The following is a 25082-nucleotide window of genomic DNA, read 5'->3' as shown; positions in this document are numbered from 1 at the left end:
TTAATGCCCCCATAGCAAGTAGCTTGCAAGGAGTGCAGGCCGGAGATCCCAGAGGAGGAGGATTGGGGCTGCTCTGTGCAAAACCATTACACATAGCAGGTAAGTATGACATGTTTATTATGTCAAAAAAATTGAAGTTGATCCTTTACAATCACTTTACGCTCATGCAGATGCAGTGCAGGTATTATCAGTGCAACATCTGAATGTTTTATTTGTATAGCCTTTAGATTGTCACTGTTTGGGTTTATTCACTGAACAGGTGATTATGGACAATTGTCAAGGTATTTGCAAAATATAGATTGTGAAAAATTGCACCATTTCATCTATTTTTCCATTAATATTTATAATGTTGGGTGTCCTATATATGTAGAGCCTGCATGTAAAACTATTAGTTTAGGGTTTTTTTTACATTTTAGAATGGGGTGCCTTGAGATTGTGCATAGTTTTAAAGGGTGCCTTGACTGAAAAAAGGTTGAGAAACATTGCCCTATTGCAATAGGCTGCACGCGTCTATGAGCACCGCTAAATACCCACAAAGATGATAAACATAGATATACTGTATGTACACGTGTGTTTGAGCTTGGGGTTACACACACTAATGCAGCTTTTTTCAACCAGGGTGCCTAGACATCATTGGTTAATAAGAAGGACATCCAGAACCTGCATAGAATCTTTGTTTGACCCTCCCATCAGCATTGGGGTCACGTTAGCTGCGAGGGGGAAAGAAAATGAGGAAGAAGAAATTCCAGTCAGACACCCAACATAAATCACCTCTAATGTTGGGTGTCTTATATGTGTGCAGCCTGCATGCAAAACAATTAGTTTAGTTTCTTATTAACATTTTAGAATGGGATGCCTTGAGATTGTGCATAATTTTAAAGGGTGTTTTGAGACTGTGCATACTTTTAAAGGCCTTTACTGGTAAAAGGTCGAGAAACACTGTCCTAACGCGATAGGCTGTGCACACCTATGAGCACCTCTAAATACCCCCATAGATGATAAATATTTAATAAATATAAATATATATATATATATATATATATATATGTACACACGTGTGTTTGAGCTTGGGTTTACACACCCTAATGCAGCCTTTTCCAATTAGGGTGCCTTCTGGATTCTTCAGGGGTGCCTTAGCAAAATGCTTAAAAATTGTGTACAAGACAGCGGGTGGATCAAGCATGCTTTTTTGTTACAAAAAGCCACCGTTCTCATTGTGTAGAATTACGACCTTAGGCGTGGTGCAGGCCAGCTGCCAGCATCCTAACAACTGCTGACATCATTGGTTGACAAGAAGGACATCTGGCACCTGCACAGAATCTTTGTTTGTATTTCCTGTCAGCATTGGGGTCATGTTAGCTACGAGGGGCAGAGAAAATGAGAAAGAAGAAATATTAGTTAGACACCCAACATAAATCACCGCTAATGTTGGGTGTCCTATATATGTGGAGCCTGCATGTAAAACTAATAGTTTAGGGTTTTTTTTACATTTTAGAATGGAGTGCCTTGAGATTGTGCATAATTTTAAGGTGCGTTGAGATTGTGCATAATCTTAAAGGGTGCCTTGACTGGAAAAAGGCTGAGAAACAATGGCCTAATGCAATACGCTGCTCACACCTAAATACCCACAAAGATGATAAATATTTCATATTTAAATAAAATTTTACATTTTATAACAATCTAAATTAATTTGTTTATATTTACATCATGCATATTTAAGGTATTTGTCTATTTATCACAGGACAGACATGACCTGAATATGCCTTAAACACTATTAATGGAATTGTACACAAAATAACACCCAATCCCAAAATGATTGGGTTCATCAATGGATTGGTAAACATTTTTTCTATTTATGTGTGACTTTACTACTTCTTCAAAGAAGAATGATAGCAAAAATGCACTGACAAACTATATTCCGGTGCCACTGGCAAAGAAAGAAAGATAACAAAGAAGTAGGCACTGCAGTAACCATTGCAACAGCAATAGTCGCAAAAGAGAGGTGCCATTCCCACATATCATTCAAATTAGGCCCAGCAGACCCAAAATCTTAACCAAGCGTCTGACATTGGTAGCCGGATGACATACTCAAATAATGATGCTTTTTTATCCGGGACACTTCTTAGTTCTTTTCCTTCCTAAGTCAAACATTTTTCCATACGTCCATGCTGTCAGTCGTGGTTATTATTAAGCACGAGATTGTGTGAAACGCGTTAACAGGTCCTGTATTCATGTCCTGGTGTTTTGTGTGTACTATGGATCAAATAATATACACTATATTCATCAATCCTCCGGTGTGTGGCTGACCCTTCTTCCTGTTGCATCGTGTGTGGTGGCGAGCCAGAGCCTGCACCTGCCGTGAATTGATCTGGATTGTTTGCCTGAGCAGTATACCTCTGTATTTTGGTGTCAGTCTCAAAATCTAAACTAACGCGAAACATTTAAACAGGGTAAAGAATATGTAAACCCAACATTTCATATTCCTGTTATGTGCCTATTGTACCATGTTTTTGGATGAAAAAGCATCCTGTTCTCTTTGTATTACTTCCTTTGTGTGAAATACCTGGTGTTACTGTCAGTCCCTCTGCTTTCCTATTAAAAACTGACAACTCTAGTCAGGAGAGCACAGCACGGTGAGTTGTGCTGCATATTCGCCTGTTCTCCTTTAACCTCCCTGGCGGTATTCCTGAGTGTAGCTTGGGGTAAAATTTCAGTACCAAGAGCGGTAACCCCGAGCTACACTCGGGCTTTCCATGCGGCGTTGCTCAGGGAGTCCCTGCAGTGCTTACCTTGTCCTTCGCTCCTGCGATGTGTCCCCTGCAGCGTCCCCGGCCATCTCCTCCGGCCGATGCCGGCATCCGGCTTCCGTGTTCCGGTCCCTGTGACGTCGGGACGTATGGGCGCCGGAACCGGCGGGAAATTTGAAATTTAAAAAAAGTCATTTTTTAAAAAATGATTATTATATAGTAAAACATTGCTGTTTCAATGCATTTCACATATATTTTGTCCCTACTGCTTTGTCCTGTGCCCTGCCTACATTTTGACTGTTCTTTCTGCCTGGAAACTTAGAAAAGTCCATGGCGTCCAAAAAGCGTCCCTTTATGTCAAAAGCGGTTTTAGAACAGCTAGAGAACAGCGAAAGTAAATCAGAACCACTTGCAGAATTGAGTGATAATGATTCGTGGGGAAATTCGTCATCAGACACTGAAAACGATCTTGCGACTTTGCTCAGCAATGTGCGAATTTGCCTCTGTATTTCAAATTTCAGTGTTTTTGGTTTGATTATATTATTGAATTAAATTTATTATTATTATATTATTATTTTTTATGATTATTAATTAAATTATAATTTTTTATTTCGTGTTTCAAGTTTTATCATATCCGGAATGTTTACTATACTCTTGTTCGGACAGATTTCAGTGAGTTATTCCTAAAAATTACAATAAAAAACTACATACAGTATTTCCATGCAAAAAAATGGTACCGCTTTCAGCACCAAAAATTGGAAATAATCATACTGCCAGGGAGGTTAATGATCTGACGTGTGCTGGCACAGCCATTCACTGGGAAGACCTGATGTTTCTCCTCCCCTAGGTCCCTGTGCTCCTTATGCAACTAAGAACAGAGGGTAAAAAAGGTATTAATAATTTTTTTTATATGTAAATGTTTACATATACACTGCTCAAAAAATTAAAGGAACACTTTGAAAACACATCAGACCTCAACGGGGAAAAATATCATGCTGGATATCTATACAAGATATGCTGGAGGGGCACAGTCGCAGACGATGAATTGTCCTGCGTAAATGCTGCTGTGTGATCTCCACCTTAAAGTGTCTCAGTGCTATGCACTGACTTTCTGCAAACTTAGGGAAAATGCTGCTGTGTGAGCTCCACCTTAAGCTGTCTCACTGCTACACACTGACTTTCTGCAAAACTCAGGATAATTAGTCTATATATTTTTGTCTGTTTGTGGTGATTGATTCTCACTTCCTTTTGCCTTTCTGTGATCAGAGAACCTATCATCTTTTATGCCTCAGGCCTGTTTATGCGACTGATCTAGTTTTGACCAACCTACCCCCAAATTCATGTGATCCTTATCAGTTCTTAATTGGAGTGGAGAAAAATTGCTCATTTGATCATCTCCCTATAAATTTAGACCAGCTTATGGGGGAGGTCACAGATGGGCACAACCACAGACGGGGCATTGTCCTGCTTAAGTACATTTTATGCTGGAGTGCAAAACAGCAGCTGAACACAGCAGTTGAACTAAAGCAGAATAACTCAAGCAGCAGGAAGATACAACAATCTACTGCACGCTGGATGGACTGCAAGCAAACACCCTGGGAAACATCTACAAGCCTGATTCCCACTCCATCTACCTTTTAATATGCCCCCTCTACTCCTGCTTTGCACATTACTATCCTCTGTTCTCAAAATCTCATTTCTTTACCCCTCTGCTCCACCCCAAAGCTTATACACATCACCTTCACTTCTACCATCTCCCTACTACTGCTCTCATCACCTCCTGCTAATACTTTACTTACCTGCTGACCCAAACACCAGGACAAGAAGGCATGTGCACTCATATACATCCCTCTCCCATCTTACTTTCCTCACCCTCTTTCTTCTCCTAACCTCTGGAGATATCTCCCCAAGCCCATGTCCTCCAGTATCTCACCCCCACACCAGGCACCCTCCTTCCTCCAGGAATAGCTGCAATCCACTCAATTTAATCTCAGTCCCCATGCTCCTAAAAACCACCTTCCCTTTTTCATGTGTACTCTGGAATGCCCGCTCTGTCTGTAATAAGCTCACCTCTGTTCATGACCTTTTTGTCTCCCACTCCCATAACCTACTAGCAATTACAGATACTTGGCTTCAAGCATCAGATTCTGCTTCTCCCGCAGCGGTTTCCTATGAAGGCCTTCTCTGGACTCACTCACCCACACCCAGTGGTCAGAAAGCAGGTGGAGTTGGTTTGACTCGATCCCCACTGAGCACATTTCAAGTCCTCTCTATCCTTCTCTTCTTTCGAGACTCACTGCAATCGGCTGTTTTCTCCCATTTCTCTGAAGATTGCAGTGATCTACCTGCCTCCTGGACCAGTGTCACACTTTCTTGATGACTTCTCTGCTTGACCACCCTACTTTCTCTCCTCTGAAATACCCACTATCATTCTTGGAGATTTTAACATCCCCATTAATGTGAACAACCCAACTACATCCCAACTCTTCAACCTAACCTCATCTTTTGCATTAGCACAATGGACACAGTCCTCCACTCACTCTGATGGGAATACATTAGACCTTGTTTTCTCCCAACTTTACACTCCCTACAACCTCACAAACACCCCCTTTCCTCTCTCTGATCACAATCTCATCACCTTCACAGTGTTCTCGTCTTCAATCGTCTATCCCTCCAAGCAGCACACAATTACCCGCAGAAACATTCACAACTTAAACCCTTCTCTTTTCCACTCTGACCACCTCTATGATAGAATCTCTCCCCTGTCCTGCCCTAACCTGGCTACTGCTGTCTACAACAATTCACTTTCATCCACACTAGACTCACTTGCTCCTCTAACTACACTAAGTATCAGGCCCCGACCATTACAACTAAGGCAGACTGACAACACCAGAAATCTTAAGAGACATAGTCGTGCACTGGAGCGATTGTGGCGTAAAACCAAATCTCAGCAAGCATTCACCCTATATAAATCTGCTTTCTTAACATACAATTCCTCCCTCCATGCTGCCAAACAAGCCTACTTTGTCACTCCTATTCATACCTTATCATCCAGTCCTCTTCGTCTCTTCTCTACTTTTACCTCTCTACTTTCTCCACCTCCACCTAGTAACTCACTGCTGACGAGATTGCAAATAATTTCAAAAACAAGATTGATGCAATATGTAAGGGCATCTCCACTACACAGACATCTATCCCACTTAGCATACCTTATACTAAACCTCCCTCAACACTTTCCTCTTTTGATCTTGCTACTACTGAAGAGGTCACTAAAGTTTTTCTCAGAAGCCTTTCTCACCACGTGCCCCCTAGATCCTGTCCCCTCTCAACTACTACGGTCACCCTCTTCTTCTGTCCTATGCTCCCTTACTCACATCTTCAATCTCTCCCTCTCTAATGGCACCTTCCCCTCCTCTTTAAAGCATGCACAGATCACTCCCATACTTAAAAAGCCCTCACTGGACCCCACAAACCTGAACAACTTAAGACCCATCTCCCTGCTCCCGTTTACCTCTAAACTCTTAGAATGCTTAGTATACAATTGCCTGAGCTCCTACCTCACTGACAACAACCTTCTTGACCCTCTACAGTCTGGCTTTTGCTCACTCCACTCCACTAAAACTGCCCTACTAAAACTCACTAATGGTTTACTAACTGCTAAAACCAATGGCCACTACTCCATACTCTTACTATTTGACCTCTCTGCTGCTTTTGATGCTGCTGACCATCCATTCCTCCTCAAAAAACTCCACTCTCTTGGCCTCCGAGACTCTGCTCTCTCCTCCTACATATCGCATCGCTCCTTCAGCGTTACCTAAAACTCTTGTCTCTTCCTCTTCACTTCCTCTTTCTGTAGGGGTCCCTCAAGGTTCTGTCCTTGGACCCCTTCTCTTCTCTATCTACACCTCCTCCCTTGGTCACTTGATAAACTCCCATAGCTTTAAGTACCATCTCTATGCTGATGATACACAAATCTATCTTTCTACTCCTCACCTCGCCCCTTCAGTCTTCTCTCGCATTACTAACCTACTAAGTGACGTATCAGCATGGATGTCACTCCACTTCCTCAAACTCAATCTTTCCAAAACGGAGCTCATACTATTCCCTCCAGCCCGTGCCGCATACCCTGACTTCTCCATCAATATCAATAATACAACCACTAGGTACTACGTGTAATCTTAGACTCCCATCTTTCCTTTCAGCCCCAAATCCAATCACTGTCCAAATCTTGTAGACTCCACCTCTGCAACATCTCCAAGATATGCCCGTTTTTAACCTCTGAAATGACTAAGCAACTTATTCACTCGCCTTGACTATTATAACTCTCATCATTGGCCTACCTAATTACAGGCTATTTCCTCTTCAGTCCATCATGAATGCTGTTGAAAGACTCATCCACGTTACTAACCGTTCCATATCTGCCATCCCTCTCTGCCAATCCCTCCACTGGTTTCCCATTGACCAACAAATAAAATTCAAAACATTAACATATAAAGCCATTTATAACTCTGCCCCAAATTACATCACCAAACTTGTCCCCAAATATCACCCAAACCGTCCTCTCTGCTCCTCTCACGACTTCTTGCTCCCATGCTCATCTCCAGAGCCTCCCCCTTCCTCTGGAGATGAGCATGGGAGCATGCTCATCTCTACCCCAATCTATCTGAAAATTGCCTACTCTGCCCACTTTTAGTGATCTCTGAAAACCTATCTCTTCATGGAAGCTTATCCTGCCTTCAGCTAATAACGGAATCTTCTATTCCTCCTATCAGTTCATCCCCCACAGTTATTACCTTTTGTACCACCAGCCCCCCTCTTAGATTGTAAGCTCCAAGGAGCAGGGCCCTCCTAACCCTCTTGTATTAAACTGTATCGTTGCGGTATTGTCTCCCTTTATATTGCAAAGCGCTATATAAATCCTGTATAATAATAATAATCTATACTGATATGGACTGGGTAATGTGTTAGGAAAGTAAAGATGCCCCATCGTTTGATGGAAATTAAACTTATCAACCAACAGAGAACTGAATTCAAAGACACCCCGAAAATCAAAGTGAAAAAATTATGCAGCAGGCTAGTCCATTTTGCTGAAATTTCACTGCAGCAACTCAAAATGGTACTCAGTAGTTTGTATGGCCCCCACATGCTTGTATGCATGCCTGACAACATCGAGGCATGCTCCTAATGAGACGGATGGTGTCCTGGGGCATTTCCTCGCAGATCTGAATCAGGGCATCACTGAGCTCCTGGACAGTCTGAGGTGCAACCTGGTGACGTCAGATGGACAGAAAAATCCTCCAGGAACTGTCTGCATACTCTTGCCACATGAGGCCGGGCATTGTCCTGCACCAGGAGGATTCCAGGACCCACTGCACCAGCGCATTCCTTAACCCCTTGCCCTCCAGAAGATTTACCCCTCCTTCATTACTAGGCCACTTTTGCGACACGACGCTACATTATTTTAATTGACAATTGCGCAGTCATGAAATGTGGTACATAAATGAAATTTGTAATTGTTTCCCACAAATTTTTTTGGTGGTATTCGATCACCTCTTTTTTTTGCGCTGTAAACAAAAAAAGACCGACAATTTTGAAAAATACCCCAATATTTTTTACTTTTTGCTATAAAACATAACCCCTTCCTGCCCAGTGCCACTATTACAGTGTCAGTGCTTTTTATTAGCACTGACCACTGTATGGTGCCCTCCAAGCGTCAAAATGCCCGCCGCAGTCCCGCTATAAGTTGCTGATAGCCGTCATTACTAGTAAAAAAAAAAAAAAAATTCCAGTATATATACTTCCAAACGCTATTACATGTATTGGGATTTTTTTTTTTAGCAAAGACATGTAGCAGAATACATTTTGGTCTAAATTTATGATGAAACTTGATTTTTTAAATTTTTTTAGTAGACATGTTTAATAGTAAAAAAATATTGTTTATTTCTCAAAATTGTCTTTTTTTGTTTATAGAGCAAAAAATAAAAAAGGCACAGGTGATCAAATACCACCGAAAGACAGTTCTATTTGTCGGGAACAAAGGACGTAAATGTCATTTGGGTACAGTGTTGCATGACCACGCAATTATCAGTTAAAGTAATGCAGCGCCGCAATGCACAATATGGCCTGGTCAGGTAGGGGAGTAAATCTTCAGGAGAACAAGTGGTTAAAAAAAAAATCCCAATAAGTGTATATTAATTGGTGTACTTGAAAGTTTTGGCATCTACAAATGGCTATTTATATACTGGATTTTTTTTTTCTTTTTTTATACTAGTAATGGCAGCAATCAGCAGCTTATAGTGTGACTCTTGGACTGCGGCTAATGGGACTCCAGGACACTGGGAAGGAAGGGTTTAACATCTGGGGCGATCAGAGAGTTAACAGTGTGCTGTTTTGTGAATACTGTGTGCTTTTTTAATAGGGGACATGTTACTTTCTATCTCTCTGCTTTGCAGAGTATTATTTACACACAGATCCCTCCCCTATCAACTTCTCCGCCGATCACCGAGTCCCAGCCATAAATCGCTGGTGGGGACCCAGTGAATGACATCTCCGGTAGCCAATGACAGCGCAGGTAGGGCTGATACGTGATTTCAACGCAACTGCCCTGTAGCAGTATATCTGCTATAGGGCTGTCCTTAAATGGTTAAAATGCTCACACAGGAGAAATGTCTGTAGCAGGCATCTCCCTATATCTGACACCTCAGAAGGCAAGGAATCTTGAACTCTGGCATTATGACAAAAAAATTCATCTCTGGAAAGGAAGCCTTGATGCCGGTGTGGCAGACAGCTCAGCCAAATAACCAGAAGCACGGGCATTAGTATGGGGGCAACCATTAGAGGAGAGATAACTAGGAACCTCTGCAGATGTATTGCAATACCCAAGGAAGCTAAAGTCTAAACCTGAGCAATTGAGCTGTCTGACCCCTTATGTTTGTGCTTATGGTCCACCATGCCCATAAATAAAGAGAAACTCACAACCTCAGTGCAAGCATCTGTTGGCCGCTGTAACCTAGGATTTGCAAATGTAAACCACCACAATGTCACCCTAGATAGGAGAGCCAGCAGATGTTGCTCATCATCCAGATTCCAAAAATGAAAAGGCAGGGTATGCAAGTGTAGTAACCTCCTGAGAATGGGATGGTGGAAGAGCGTGCTTCAGTTGCACAGGTGCCAATGTGCCTAATTCACAAAGGTGCAGCATTGTCCATTTGTGCAGACCTCCACTCTCAGAGGCAGCGCATGGCATAGTAATGCCACACTAGGTGTCCTTCAGTAACACAACTAAAGAGCCTACAGCGACATCCTACATTGCACCTTTGAAATGGTGGACAGCGATTTGTATCTCACCCCAAAATAACTGGGCACCCTGAGATGGACATTTAAAAGGCTTCTACCCTATATTCACCATGCCAAGAGCAGGAATAAGGGGGAAATTACTGCTTCCTAGCTTTACTCTTCATGATACCCTTGCAGGGGGGCTTCAGAGACTGTGCTTTGCACCAGGCGGATCATGTATTGGGACCTGTAAAGCACCCTGTGGCTAACTCCACAAGTTGTGCTACATTCCAAGGGGAGCACCCACAACAGGATCCACTGCAAAGCAGCTTTACAGGCTGGCCTCATGTCTTCTGCCTTGTGTTGCCTGGCTATGAAGGTGCATTAAGAGAATAAACCAAAAAAGATTCTCCTGCGCTCCGGGACCCAGGCCGGTGGCGAGTAGATGGAATTAAAACCTCCAGAGAAGCAACCACCGGAGTATCCAAGGTCGTGCAGCTCCAAACCAAGGCTGGGGGAGCCCGAACTAACTGCAAAGTAAAACAACAAGAAGCGCACCAACCTTGTGCATTACCTCAGTAACAAAAATTTATTAAATGAAGGAAAGGTACTCACAAACAGCGAATAAAAATAGGCATGTAAGTCCACCAAGGGACTTCAAAGGTACGAGGCCAGCGCGAATCCCATCATGGGTATAGGTACTCAGTCCAGCTGACGCGTTTCGAAGGTCATGCCTTCTTCCTCAGAGCTGACTGGACTGAGAGTGTATGCTCCCATTTATGCCCACAGACTAAAATAGGACCCTCCCAAATGGGTTGGGCTGTCCGGGGCCGGGGGGAGGGGCCCGGGTGTCAACAAAGTACAATAAATAATCAATGGTCATTCAAATGAAAAAATCATACAATTAATACAATTGAAATCAATGAATATAAAATGTGTATATATGGTAAATGATACATTAAAGTGCAGCTTATGAATGCAATAGTAGAAACGATTTTAAAATTGGTGTGTTAATAACATTAAACTGATTGTCTGATGCATACAATGTGTATAAACTATAAATACACATACATAAAAGTTGTATAATATGTATATGGAAAATATATACAATATATAAAAAATATATAAAATATCAACCTATAGACATCCATAAACACAGAGGAACCCGCACCATTGCATGAACCATACATTGTCTGTTGGTTCATCCACAATGAGCAATTCAGCTAAAGGGTCTATTAGAAATGGCAGAATTCATAAAACTAATAACATTAGTAAAAATGAGTTATGGTAGTAATAGCAATCATTAGTGTAATGTTGTGTAAGAACACATGTATGCAGAAAGAAAAGTGTAACATCCATTCTTATTACCAAGCCAGGGGAAGTCTCTTAGGAGGATTGGAGGGAGAAGATGGTATACGTGGAATATACCATCTTCTCCCTCCAATCCTCTTCATCAAACACAAATTTAACAAAATCATATTGGACCTGACCATCTGCAACATAACTGAAAGGCAGTTACTGGGACAAAGTAAAAACACTATAAAAAGGTTACCTAAGCAGACTCAATTTTAGCCAATAAATTGCAGTATCTGGAAGCAAGGAGCAAACTAATTCTACTTAAAATTCAACGTAGTTTAGGTGTATTTTGTTTAGTTAAATGTTACTCCCCCTGTCAATGTTTTTCTGGAAGATGTAGCCGATACTATTTTTTCATGATCTTGCATTATGCCCCTGTCCCTCTACCACTTTTCTAAACTTATTTGGACATTTTTTGGTTTAAAAATAAAACAGGCCATTACAAGACAGACTCAAAACAAATAAGAAACCTTGGGACAGATGGCTTAGCAGCTCTTTTTTAAAAAAACAAATACCTGAAACCCCTGCTCTCCATACAGTAAATATAGCAAGATCATGTATGAAAGGTTTCAAGATGCAGAAATGCTCAGAAGTATTCTGATGATTTCCAAACTTGACAAAGACCTCTAAACATGGGCACATTTCCAACCAATACCATTATTAAATATTGCAATGAAAAACTTGCAAAAAATCTCTTGGGTTTCCATATCAACAGATCAAAATCTAAAGTAATAAACTTCTATACCCCACATAATCTCTAGGTGGGTGTTTCAGGGCAGTTTTGCTTTCACATAGGCATCCTGGTGGCCTGAGGATTCACCTCAATACTACTAATGAAACTCTCTACAAAGTTAACTATCCCATACTTAGAAGGTTGGATGGTCTAGTGAAGACATGGCGACAAATTAGGATATAAGAGTTCATGTTTTGCCTTTACTTTCTATATACCACAAATTAGTCTTTAAATTCATGTGGGCCTCCACTTGCCCCCAGATTAATAGTTCCACCTTTTTAAAGGACATATTTACAGGAAGTTTAGATGTACCTTTTATTAATAAATACTATGCAGTATCACATATAGCATTCCCACAGGACTGGATGACTCTCCCAGATTCCAATGATGAACTATCAATGATTTTCATGCTCTCAGCTTTCTTCTCAACCTATATGGTGTTAAATTCTTACAAACATATTTCTAAACAGAAGGTTTTATGATAACCTTAACTTAAAAATAACATCAACCTAATCAAATATCTCGATAGATGGGAATAGTGTCTAATATTTGGAGAGGAGTGTCCTTTCATTGATAGCTTGAGATATACAGCTTTTGTGTATGTATGTATGTACACTTGTCTATTTTGCCTTTACAAAGGTGAACCTGAGTGGCACTGAAATTTTGCATCCTTCTTCATGATGACATCCAAATAAAAGCTACTTAAAAAAAGAATAAAGGTGGACTGACTGATTATTCTGCTTACATGGCTATCATTTACATTTAGTCATTTAAGAATTAAACTTACCTTAAACATATTAAGACATGCACAACACAAATATGACAAAACACAATGCAGGCATAAAAACCATTTTATTTTGACTAGCAAAATTGTGCTCGTTCCAGAACGGGCAAGGTTAAGGATATCACAATGTTGAAGAAGTGTTTTATATACAGAAATGTCAATGAGAAGTAGAAACAATGTGTACAATTGTGTAATAAAGGAGGAAATTAACGTTTTTTATATGCAGGAGTGGGTTGCCAAAGGCCATGGTGGTGAGCAGTATGTGCAGGAGAGGGTGCTGCAAAGTATGGCAGGGGGCAGTGTGTGCAGGGAAGGAGTGACAGAGGACGTATGAGTGGATAGTATATGCCAGACAAGATTGTCAAAAGTTATGATAGTGCGCAGAATATGCAAAAGAGAAGTACCAGATGGTATGACAGTGGGCAGTAAACCGGAGAGCGCCGAAGGGTATGACATTGAGTAACATGCAGGAGAGAAATGTGAATGTATGAACATAGGCAGTATATGCATGAGAGCACTTTAAAGGGTATGACACAATCTGGAGACAGGGTGTGTAAGAAAAAGCATGGGAAAGAGTAAGAACTTTTGGAGGATAGCTCTTGTTCACCATATAGAGACAATCAAGGGTCTAATAGAACTAGAAGTACAGACACATGTAGAAACTGGAAACAGGCTTACCAGATCAACATCTATAACATATACGGGACAGGAAGGATTAGTCAAAAAAATTTTCATAAATATGAGGTGTCTAAATGTATTAAAATATATGTAATATGAGGAAAGCTAAAATAAATAAAGATATCTACTGCTGAATTGGTTAGCTTAAGTTAGCAATTAATTATGTAATTTCAATCAGCAGATTTATTTTGTTAGCTGATGTGATTTGGGTAAGTTAAGCAACACAATTCACTCTAGTTAAGAAGCAGTCAAACAATCTGTTATTAGTTGTCATGCTTCATAGGAAAGTTCAAAAACTCTGTGTCCCCACCTCCAAAACCAGATACAAATATGTTTTCCGACTGCAGGGCAACTAGTTGTTCAATTGTTTTCATCAAGGTTTCTTCAAGCTGACTCCTCAGTGCCTGTATAGTCAGAAGCTCATTGAGAATTTTCGAGCTGAAACTAACACTGTTAAAATAAAGAGTTTAAAGCATTAAAGTCTATTCATAATATTTTCACCATTTAATAAACAGAATAAGATAGAGAAACAATCTGCAAAAGCAAGAGTTTGTGTTAATTAACATGTCAGTACACTAAAAATGTACATTTTAGGCATAGGTGGAACCAAATGTGCAGTCATCTTCTGATTTCTTATTTCTTGAATACTACAGGATCTCACTGCCATATTTTTCAATTCAGTTCCAGAAAGGATAGAAAGAAACTAAAGGCTGAATGCCAACCAAACCTTTACAACTTTAAAGACTAGGTGGTTCTTTTTAGCATATCTACCCTGTTCCTAGCCCCATCTTCTTACTGTATAGAACAGGTTCAGCAACAATCAAAAGCATACAAGCATCAGGAAGCGATCAGGGACCAATTTTTCCGTAACGCAAAGCAGATCTTGCTTAATACACGCCAAATGTTTTATGAATATGATGACAAGTGCAGTCGATTATTAGCTAATGTGTTGAGAGACAGGCAATCTCGGTCTTATATCCCAACCATGCTTGATTCCGCTGGCACCAAACTCCATACCTCTTCGGATATGACGAAGACTTTCCGGGAATTTTAACTCAAACTTTATACCATAGACCGGGTTTCGCCCATTTCCTCGAACTGCCCTTCCTTGGATTCCATTCGGGAGTATCTCCACGACGCTAACCTCCCTACCCTTACCCAAGAACAGGAGTCACTTTCTCAACCCATCTCACGGAGGAATTCGCTGCAGCCATAGCCTCTACCCAAACAGAGAAGGCTCCCCACCAGACAGTTTTTCCCTGCTTTATTATAAAACGTTCCGTGATTGCTTGGCACCTCATTTCCTGTCTTCCTTTAATGCTATTTTAGAAGGACATGCCATCCCTCAGGATATGTTATGGGCTACCGTCACAGTCATTCCGAAACCTGATAAGGACCCCGTTATGCTCCAGTTATAGGTATATCTCCTTTCTGAACTGTGACCTTAAAATATTTACAAAAATCTTGGCTTCGCGTGTGAATGCGCTGATGCCACGTCTCATCGCACCTGATCAAGTTGGCTTCATACCCACGTGAGAAGCTAGAGATAACACTATCTGTACTTTAAATGTTATTGAGCAAGCTAGGAGATCTAGTGTCCCTATCATGCTTCTGTCCACTGACGCTGAGAAGGCGTTCAATCGCGTAGACTGGAGGTTCCTTCAGGAGACGTGACGTCTTGTTGGGATGCCCTCTTCCATTTTACGATGGGTCTCTGCTTTGTACAGTAACCCCACTGCCACTGTTCTCGTGAATGGTCTAAAATCTGACCCCTTCCCAATTTCTAACGGCACCAAACAGGGTTCCCCCTGTCACCTTTACTATTTGTACTTACCTTAGAACCTTTTCTCTGTCATGCCAACTCCAACCCGAACATTAGCGGGGTTCGGGCGGGGGCGTTGCAATGACCTTTTGTTCTATATTTCCAATCCAGTGATTTCACTGCCTTCTTTATTATAAGAATTGAAACTTTATGGGGCTCTTTCCAAGTTTAAAATTAATCTCCAAAAATCGGAAGCGTTGAATGTCTCCATACCAGAATCCACACTCAGGAGCCTTCAATCCCATTTAAATGGGTAAGCTGTTCCCTAGAATACATCGGGACAAACATACCTGCCAATTTATCTGATGTCTTCCTTCGGAATTTCCAACCTTTCTTGGTCAAATTGCAGGCAGACCTTCCGAAATGGGATGGGCTGGCCGTCTCCTGGTTTGGCCGTTGTAATATTTTAAAGATGAATGCCATGCCCAGACATCTATACTTGCTACAGATGTTACTAATCAAGATACCCCAGCGATTTTTTTCGTGCTGTTCGCTTTGCATTCACGCGCTTTCTGTGGTGGGGAAAATGTCCATGTACTGGTTGGGCTCTGTTGCTGCACCCCAAGCTCAAAAGGGGCATGGGCTTCCTGGATCTGGCCCTGTATTGCATGGCTGTTCACACGATGCAGGTGGTTGATTGGTGCAGACATGAGGATATGAAACTATGGGTGGAACTGGAGAGGGAGATGGCCCAAGCTCCACTAGCAGCGTTACCCTGGGCGAGCAATATGTACACTGCCTATTTAGCCTCACATCCAGTCATTAGTCCCACACTAGCAGAGGTGGACTATCTTCCATATCCGGCTTTACTTTGCCGATGACACCAGTTATTGGCCACCCAGCCTTTTCCCCGGGCCTCACAGACCCACACTTTTTAAGACAGACCTCGAAAGGTCTACTTTGTGCTTCTCATCTCCTCCCACATGGATTCCTGCTCAGTCACTATTTGGTGGACAGACACCCATAACTCTAGACTATTGAAGAGCCCTTCAGCTCTCCCATTTTTTAGGTTCTTTGCCTAGGCTGGAGCTTTTTCCTAGGTGGCTTCTCTCCTTTGAAGAACTGTGCCTACAAGATGGCCCAACTCGTTGCACCCTGTCGACCTGCTCTAAAATACTATCGGACCTCCATGCGTCTGCTGACCCCCCCTTTCTTAGAGAAATGGGCACGGGACTTACAGATGAGCTTTACCATTCCCCAGAAGGACTGATTTCTCCTATTTGTGCATAAGTCTTCCCTTTGCAGCAAATACCAAGAGTCTTCATATAAACTCATTACTCGTTGGTACAGAACCCCATCGGTCCTGGCCAAAATTTTTCCCAACCAATCTGACCAGTGTTGGCGTTGTGAACAACACCTGTCCTTCACATTTTTGGGATTGCCTCAAACTTCAGTCCTTCTGGCAACCAGTGCTCCAACTCATACAAATTTGTGGACATATCTCTACACAATAACCCAACAGCAGTCCTCCTTAACCTTACTTATAGTGTCGGAAAAACACTATCATAAATCTCTCCTTAAGCATCTTCTCAACGCTGCACGTGTGTTTATCCCATCTCAGTGGAAGCAACAGGCAGCCTTGACTGTGACTCATTGGTTCACCAGGGTGAATGACATCAAACAGATGGAGAATTTGACTTCCGATATCAGAGACAAATCAGAGTAACATAAGTCCAGATGGTTTTACTGGGACCTCTTTCGCTTCTCAGACGCATACCTCCAATATGTTTAATATATGCAATTTCAGTCTGAGCCATGGGCAATATGTGCTAGCTGGTTCTTCCCCCACCTTTTTTTTTTCTCCTTTACTATTCCTGTCCCTTTCTTTTCTCTTCTCCTCTTTTTCCCAGAACATCAGAAAATCTGGTATGCGCAGTTCCAGTGGAACTGATATTGCAGTAGACTTCCCTCTGCTCTGGCAGTTTAATGGTGTTTCTGTAGTTATCCAGTGGGGGGCAACGTACAGTGTTTTTATTTATATGGTGAGTTTTGCATTTGCTTTTTGGTTAAACCACTATTACGATTCAGGTCATCGCCTTTCCATGTTGTTTCATTGTAACTGTTGCATACTTCTAAATAAAAATTAAAAAAAAGCATACAAAGCTAAGACTGAAGTAAAATGAATTGTTGCAAGCAGTGATGCTCAATTTTAGGTGGTCTATATGGAAGCCCAATCATGAATGTGGATGGGCTATTAGCAATAAAAGGCAGAAGAGAAGTGATGATGGACAAGGATCAAATGTATACAACAGTAAGTTGTGAGATACTTTTTTCCTTGTTCTGTTAAAGCTTTATAAGACAACTATCAATTAATGTGTTGTCAAATGCAGCTCAAAAACATAATTTATTACAACGTATTACCATAATTCAGTTCATCTCTCTTGTTTTCATACCCCTGCTCCAAATAACTGATTGACTATGGCTGTTGGTTACCTGTAATAGTCAAGAAAAATGTATCTTCCTCCTATGCATGCCCTATGTCAGCTTACGTTTGTATTGGGTATTATTAAATCTGCCATTATGCTTCCTCCAGATACAGTATATCTTTAGGTTGGCTCTAGCAATAGAAAAGCTTCCAGTGCCTCAGAAGTAGGGAGTCCAGAACAACATACTCAAGGAGATGCTGGGAGCTTGCACATGTAGTCAGACAAAGGAAAGCATCAAACAAGCTTGACAGCTCTGACGAGGTAACCCCACACAGCAAATCTTCCCTAAATGGGCAGCCAAGAGTAACTCAAACCACAGAAATACAGAAAGGAGTGCAAGACCAAAACAGGATAAAACAGTATAAGATCATTTTAATTGTTGGTTAAAAGTAACATAAAATCATTCAATGGATTTTGTGGACAACACCATTCCTCATTCATCAAGTATACAAGAATAAACCTAAAACAAAATGACAAAAAAATGATGTCTAAATATGCATGCACATGAGCATATACCATAAATTCTACATCACATAATAAAAACCAAATTGTAATAAACTTCAATTGTCTCAACTGAATGCATACAACTGAAGTTTGTGTGACAAATAATGTATGTTGTTATCATGTGATGTTCTAGGATTTGTGCTATATTATCATACGCAGGCATATTTAGACATACTTTTTCATCATTATGACTATGTTTTATGTTTACTTTACCCTGATGAAGGGGGAGTGGATGGCAGATTTTCACTATGTGGAGTATAAGTATCCATCTCTTTTTTTCTGAGCATGGTCATGTGGGGGACTTGGAGCAAGACTAGATTAGTAGCAGTGCCATATGTGAGGAATTGAGAGTGCTTTTTGGGCCATGTTTCCATATGGAGTGCCTTAAAGAGAACTTGTGCTTCGCCTCAGTGGGCAGTTCCTGAAGAGTGCATTTGTGGTGGATCTGCATAATAACATATGCTATACATGACCTTTCTATAGTCTGAAGGTCATGCAGCTCTAGTAAGCCTCGCATGAAATACACTATATTGCCAAAAGTATTGGGACGACTGCCTTTACATGCACATGAACTTTAATGGCATTCCAGTCTTAGTTTGTAAGGCTCAATATTGAGTTGGCTCACCTTTTGCAGCTATAACAGCTTCAACTCTTCTGAGAAGGCTGTCCTTAAGGTTTAGGAGTATGTCTATGGGAATGTTTGACCACTCTTCCAGAAGAGCATTTGTGAGGTCAAGCACAGATGTCGGACAAGCAGGCCTGGCTGTGACTCATCCAAAGGTGTTCTATTGGGTTGAGGTCAGGACTCTGTGCAGGCCAGTCAAGTTCCTTCACCCGAAACGCGCTCATCCGTGTCTTTATGGACCTTGCTTTGTGCACTGGTCATTTTTTAACAGGAAGGGGTCATCCCCAAACTGTGTCCACAAAGTTGAGAGCATGAAATTGTCCAAAATGTCTTGGTATGCTGATGCTTTAAGAGTTCCGAACTGGAACTAAGGGGCCAAGCCCAACCCGATAAACACCCCCACACCATAATCCCCCCTCCACCAAACTTTACACTTGGCACAATGCATTCAGGCAAGTACCTTTCCCCTGGCAACCGCAAAAACCCAGACACGTCCATTGGGTTGCCAGACAGAGAAGTGTGATTCGTCACTTCAGAGAAAATGTCTCCACTGCTCTAGAGTCCAGTGGTGGCGTGCTTTACACCACTGAATCCGATGATCTGCATTGCACTTGGTGATGTAGGGATTGGATGCAGCATCTCGGCCATGGAAACCCGTTCCATGAAGCTCTCTATGCACTGCTGGTGTGCTATTGAAGTGCACTTTGCAATTTTTTTCTACATTTTCTACATTGAGATTCCCTTTAATACCACAATTATTAATCAGTAAAAACACCTCAATGATAAGAATACGGGGCTTGATGTAGCTATAATTTCTGCTCCCCAGATATGAATATGAAACAAGGATTAAACACCTCAATGATAAGAATACGGGGCTTGATGTAGCTATAATTTCTGCTCCCCAGATATGAATATGAAACAAGGATTGTGACTGGTGACATAACAATCAATTAATTTTCCTGCAATGCACTCTGTCTTCATCAACCCCGCTGTCCTACACAGCAGAAATAAATCAGTATGGGTGATAAAGTACTTTGTATAGCTTTAAAAAGGCTCATAACTAAGACAGCCAATATATTATGTAATTTTACTTAATGAAATGTAAAACGTAAAGTAAAAGTAAAGTGTTTTTTGCAATCAAACATACTGGTTTTCTAATCTTTAATTGCATGTAGGATACCACATTCTGTTTATCTTTAGTTGTCTGCAATGCATGAAACTGTCTCCAATAATCTACATGCAGCTTTAGAAGTGATATACAGTGCACTTACCTGTCACAATCTGTGTGACATTTAATTAAGCAGCTGTAAATCTGCTTCTCAGTTTGCAGTACCTCACTTAGTCTAGTTTTGTTTGCAATCAGTTCCTCAAATAACTTGAAGAGCTGTGAAGGACAAAAAAATATAATGCATGAGACATCAAATATAATGTAAATCCACAATCTCCTGACCCAAAATTAAATTTTCAAACATTAAATTTTTTTTTTAAAAGACTACCTTTAGTCATACATTTTGTTTTAAGGTAGCACAAAGAATAGTACCTGCTATCAATGCAAAGTGTTCCTATTGCTGATGACTGCTGCTTTAGCTGAAATCCAATGTCCTCTGAACTCCCCCTATCCAGGCAGCTGCAGTATTGTGGTGCTGTGGGGGTTAAAAGAGATGAGGGAAATGTCACAGGCACTCATTAGGAGTGCTGATTATGCCCGCACTTTGTGCTCCTGTCTCCATTCATAGAAGGTGCATTATAGCTTCCATGAATGAAAAGCCCTCTATGAATGGAGGAAGGGCAGATTAATGAAATGTCCACCTCTTTTTCATTAATGGAATCTATAGTACACAGTACTATAGTTCTACGAATGGAGGAGGTGGAAAGGAGGAGCATAGTCATATTCTTGATAAGTGCCTGTGACAGGTCCCTGAGCTCTGTTAATTGCTGCAGCACAGTTAAATTATGGCTGCCAGGCTGGAGGGTTCATTAACCTCCCTGGTGGTCTAACTAATCAATATTTTTGAATGTCAAAGCGGTAAATTTTTTTGCATGGAAATTTGCAAAATTAGTAAACATCCCGGGTATGATAAAGAATGAAACACAAAATCGTAAATTATAATATAATAAATAATTATAAAAAATAATAATATAATAATAAATTTAATAATGTAAACAAACCAAAAACACTGAAATTTGAAATAGAGCGCCAAGTTCGCACATCACTGAGCTCAGTCACAGAATCGTTTTCAGTGTCTGATGACGAATTTCCCCACGAATCATTATCGCTCAATTCTGCAAGTGACTCTAATTCACTATAGCTGTTTTCTAGCTAATCTAAAACTGCTTTTGACCTAAAGGGACACTTTTTGGACGCCATAGACGTTTCTCAGTTTCCAGGCAGAAAGAAGGGTAAAAGTGCAGGCAAGGCACTGGACAAAGCACTAGGGACAAAATTTAGGTGAAATGGTTTGATACAGTAATGTAATACTAACAGATTACAGTGTATTGTGTGTATGTCAAAATTTAACTTTTTTGAATCTCCCGCCATTGCCACCCCTGTACACTTGCAGGGACCGTAACCCGAAAGACGGATGCGGGCATCGGCAGGTGGACATGGCCAGGGGGACCTTGCAGGATCGTGGGACAAGGTAAGGCTCGAGGGATCGCTGCAGTGTAATCCCGAGTGTTGGTTGGGGTTACCGCTTTTGGTACTGAAATTAAACCCGAGTCACACTCGGGATTACCGCCAGGAAGGATAAAGCAACAACCATCAGGAATACTATGCATTCATGGTAAGTGACTTCCCTTTGTTGATTTAAAAAAAAATGTTTGACCAAACTTAGGCTATATGCTGTAAGCTCGGGTTTACACCAATGCGGTGCAGGAAACACTTCAAACCCTGTGAGTTTCCCACACTGCATTGCAATCGCATCGCATTCATGCGATCTGGTGTGGGTGTCAATGATAAATTAAAGACACCCCGAAACAGATCCCAAAACGCAATGTGATTGCCAGAAATTGCATCGCATGAGTGAGAATACACATGCGATACAATTCAGTTGCGGATTTAAAAAAGGTCCTGCAGCTTTTTGGTGAGGATGTGATGTGATTTGAGCCATACATAATGTATACCTAAGTTGTATCGCATAGACATTTGCATGTAATTCGCACAGGAATGAAGTGTGATTCCTGTGCGAATTACATGCGGTATCCTGTAGAGCATTGTGTGAACCCTGGCTAAATGTAAGGAAACAGGCAGGTGAACAAAATACACGATCATTGCACATTGACAGTGATTCTAAAGGCATACTTTTTTTTTTTTAATAACAAACATGCCTATACTTACCTGCAGTGTGCAGTGGTTATGCACAAAGCAGCCCGGATCCTCCTCTTCTCGGGTCCCCTGCAGGCTCTCCTGGCTCCTCCCTATTAGCCTGCTATGGGGACACCTGCTGCTCCATGTGTCCATTCACACATGGAGCAATGGCTCGGCCCTGTCCTCTCTCTCACTGGCTCACTTGTTGTAATTGACAGCAGCGTGAACAAATGCCTTCCACTGCTGTCTTAAGAAAGGCAACCAAAAGGTCAAAAGATTCCCCAGGGGACTTTAGAGGCAGAAGATATGAAACATGAAATATATGAAAAAAGCAACCTTTATTATTCAAAAAAAAATTGGCCAAATGGCCAAGGGGACAAAGGTAAAATACAATATCATACACCAAATAATTGAGCCAGCATATACCCAAGTGTATTTAGAAATACAACAATATAGATACATGTCTTGCTTGGCAATAATAAAATCTTCCCACAATTCCCTCCATGTTTCAGAACGGAGTTCCTTCTTCAGGGTAAATTACTAGTATAATGATAAATTAGTCAGTGTATCTGTGTAACTTGATTCGAAAATAGACATCCTCAAAGCAGAGGAAGTCTAGAAAAAACCAGCGGAAGATCTTTAAATGCACATCTCCAGCTCTGAAGAGGTTACTGCAAGGATCTCAGTGGGGCACTACCCGAAGGAAAGGTTAACCTGGTCATAGCAGAATAGCAGTCACAGCAGAGGTATGCTCAACAAGGAAGTCCTTGAAGTCCTTGTGGTAACTCCTTCTCCTTTTCCTTTGCCATTCATGTTTACCAATCCCTTCAGTTATGAATGAACATAGGAGTACTCTCATGTTCATTCAGGGAACTGTGTGCCCGCAGTTTGATCCCCTCCACCACCCACTGTCTCTGCCTATGCCAGTAGAGGAGGACAGCAGCAGGGATTGGAGGGAACACAGAGAGAGCAGGTTGTGGAGGGTACATTAAAAGGATCTGATTCTGGACACAGAGCAGAAGGATCTAGTGGCAGGAATGGCAAACTGTGGGGATGAGATGGCAATCATGTTTTATAACTGACTAAGATCGATGACTTGTCAGTCACAGATCACAGCTATTCATGAATCATCAGAATCTAGAGAACTCTTCTGCTATAAGGGAAATTCAGCTGCCATAAGGATTATTAAGTCAGGCCAGCTTCAAGCAGTTCTGTTTCACCATAACCCTTACATAAGTGGTAGCAAGATGATTAATGACAATGGCTCGCTCTCAAATACCACCTCTATGTCAGTTTGCATACTATACAGGTGAAACTCGAAAAATTAGAATATCGTACAAAAGTTCATTTATTTCAGTAATGCAACTTAAAAGGTAAAACTAATATATGAGATAGACTCATTACATGCAAAGCAAGATAGTTCAAGCCGTGATTTGTCATAATTGTGATGATTAAAGCTTACAGCTCATGAAAACCCCAAATCCACAATCTCAGAAAATTAGAATAGTGTGAAAAGGTGCAATATTCTAGGCTCAAAGTGTCCCACTCTAATCAGCTAATTAAGCCATAACACCTGCAAAGGGTTCCTGAGCCTTTAAATGGTCTCTCAGTCTGGTTCAGTAGGAATCACAATCATGGGAAAGACTGCTGACCTGACAGTTGTGCAGAAAACTATCATTGACACCCCCCATAAGGAGGGAAAGCCTCAAAAGGTAATTGCAAAAGAAGTTGGATGTTCCCAAAGTGCTGTATCAAAGCACATTAATAGAAAGTTATGTGGAAGGGAAAAGTGTGGAAGAAAAAGGTGCACAAGCAGCAGGGATGACCGCAGCCTGGAAAGGATTGTCAGGAAAAGGCCATTCAAAAGTGTTGGGGACTTTCACAAGGAGTGGACTGAGGCTGGAGTCAGTGCATCAAGAGCCACCACACACAGACGGTTCCTGTACATGGGCTTCAAATATCATATTCCTCTTGTCAAGCCGCTTCTGAACAACAAACAACGTCAGAAGCGTCTTACCTGGGCTAAAGAAAAACAGACCTGGTCTGTTGCTCAGTGGTCCAAAGTCCTCTTTTCTGATGAGAGCAACTTTTGCATCTCATTTGGAAACCAAGGACCCAGAGTATGGAGAAAGAATGGAGAGGCATACACTGCAAGATGCTTGAAGTCTGTGTTGATTTGGGGAGCCATGTCATCTGCTGGTGTTGGTCCACTGTGATTCATAAGTCCAGGGTCAACGCAGCCACCTACCAGGAGATTTTGGAGCACTTCATGCTTCCTTCCGCAGACAAGCTTTATGGAGATGCTGACTTCATTTTCCAGCAGGACTTGTCACTTGCCCACACTGCCAAAAGCACCAAAACCTGGTTCAATGACCGTGGGATTACTGTGCTTGATTGGCTAGCACACTTGCCTGACCTGAACCCCATAGAGAATTTATGGGGCATTGCCAAGAGAAAGATGAGAGACATGAGACAGAACAATGCAGAAGAGCTGAAGGCTGCTATTGAAGCATCCTGGTCTTCCATAACACCTCAGCAGTGCCACAGGCTGATAGCTTCCATGCCACGCAGCACGAGGCAGTAATTGCTGCAAAAGGGGCCCAAACCAAGTACTGAGTACATATGCATGCTTATACTTGTCAGAGGTCCGATATTGTTCTATGTACAATCCTTGTTTTATTGATTGCATGTAATATTCAAATTTTCTGAGATTGTGGATTTGGGGTTTTCATGAGCTGTAAGCCATAATCATCACAATCATGACAAATCACGGCTTGAACTATCTTGCTTTGCATGTAATGAGTCTATCTCATATATTAGTTTCA

General features: G+C 41.4%; 1 protein-coding gene across 4 annotated transcripts in view; it reads right to left on the bottom strand.

Moving 5' to 3' along the window:
- Positions 1–25082, bottom strand: part of LOC149449887 (myomegalin-like) — a 415368-nt gene that overhangs the window by 168004 nt on the left and 222282 nt on the right. For all 4 annotated transcript variants that reach the window (XM_089692642.1, XM_089692639.1, XM_089692640.1 and 1 more), the window contains 2 exons: positions 20222–20334; positions 13884–14023 (listed from right to left, as the gene is read on the bottom strand). In XM_089692642.1, the coding sequence (XP_089548768.1) occupies positions 13884–14023; positions 20222–20334 (253 nt within the window). The remainder of the gene's footprint in view (positions 1–13883; positions 14024–20221; positions 20335–25082) is intronic.

This window comes from Staurois parvus, unplaced genomic scaffold (genome assembly GCF_062004578.1).
Source record: "Staurois parvus isolate SC_StPar_1 unplaced genomic scaffold, SC_StPar_1.0 ptg000597l, whole genome shotgun sequence".
In the NCBI taxonomy this organism is placed as follows: domain Eukaryota; kingdom Metazoa; phylum Chordata; class Amphibia; order Anura; family Ranidae; genus Staurois; species Staurois parvus.
Note: the sequence above shows the minus strand (reverse complement) of the source record. Positions and strands in the feature narration are given on the sequence as shown.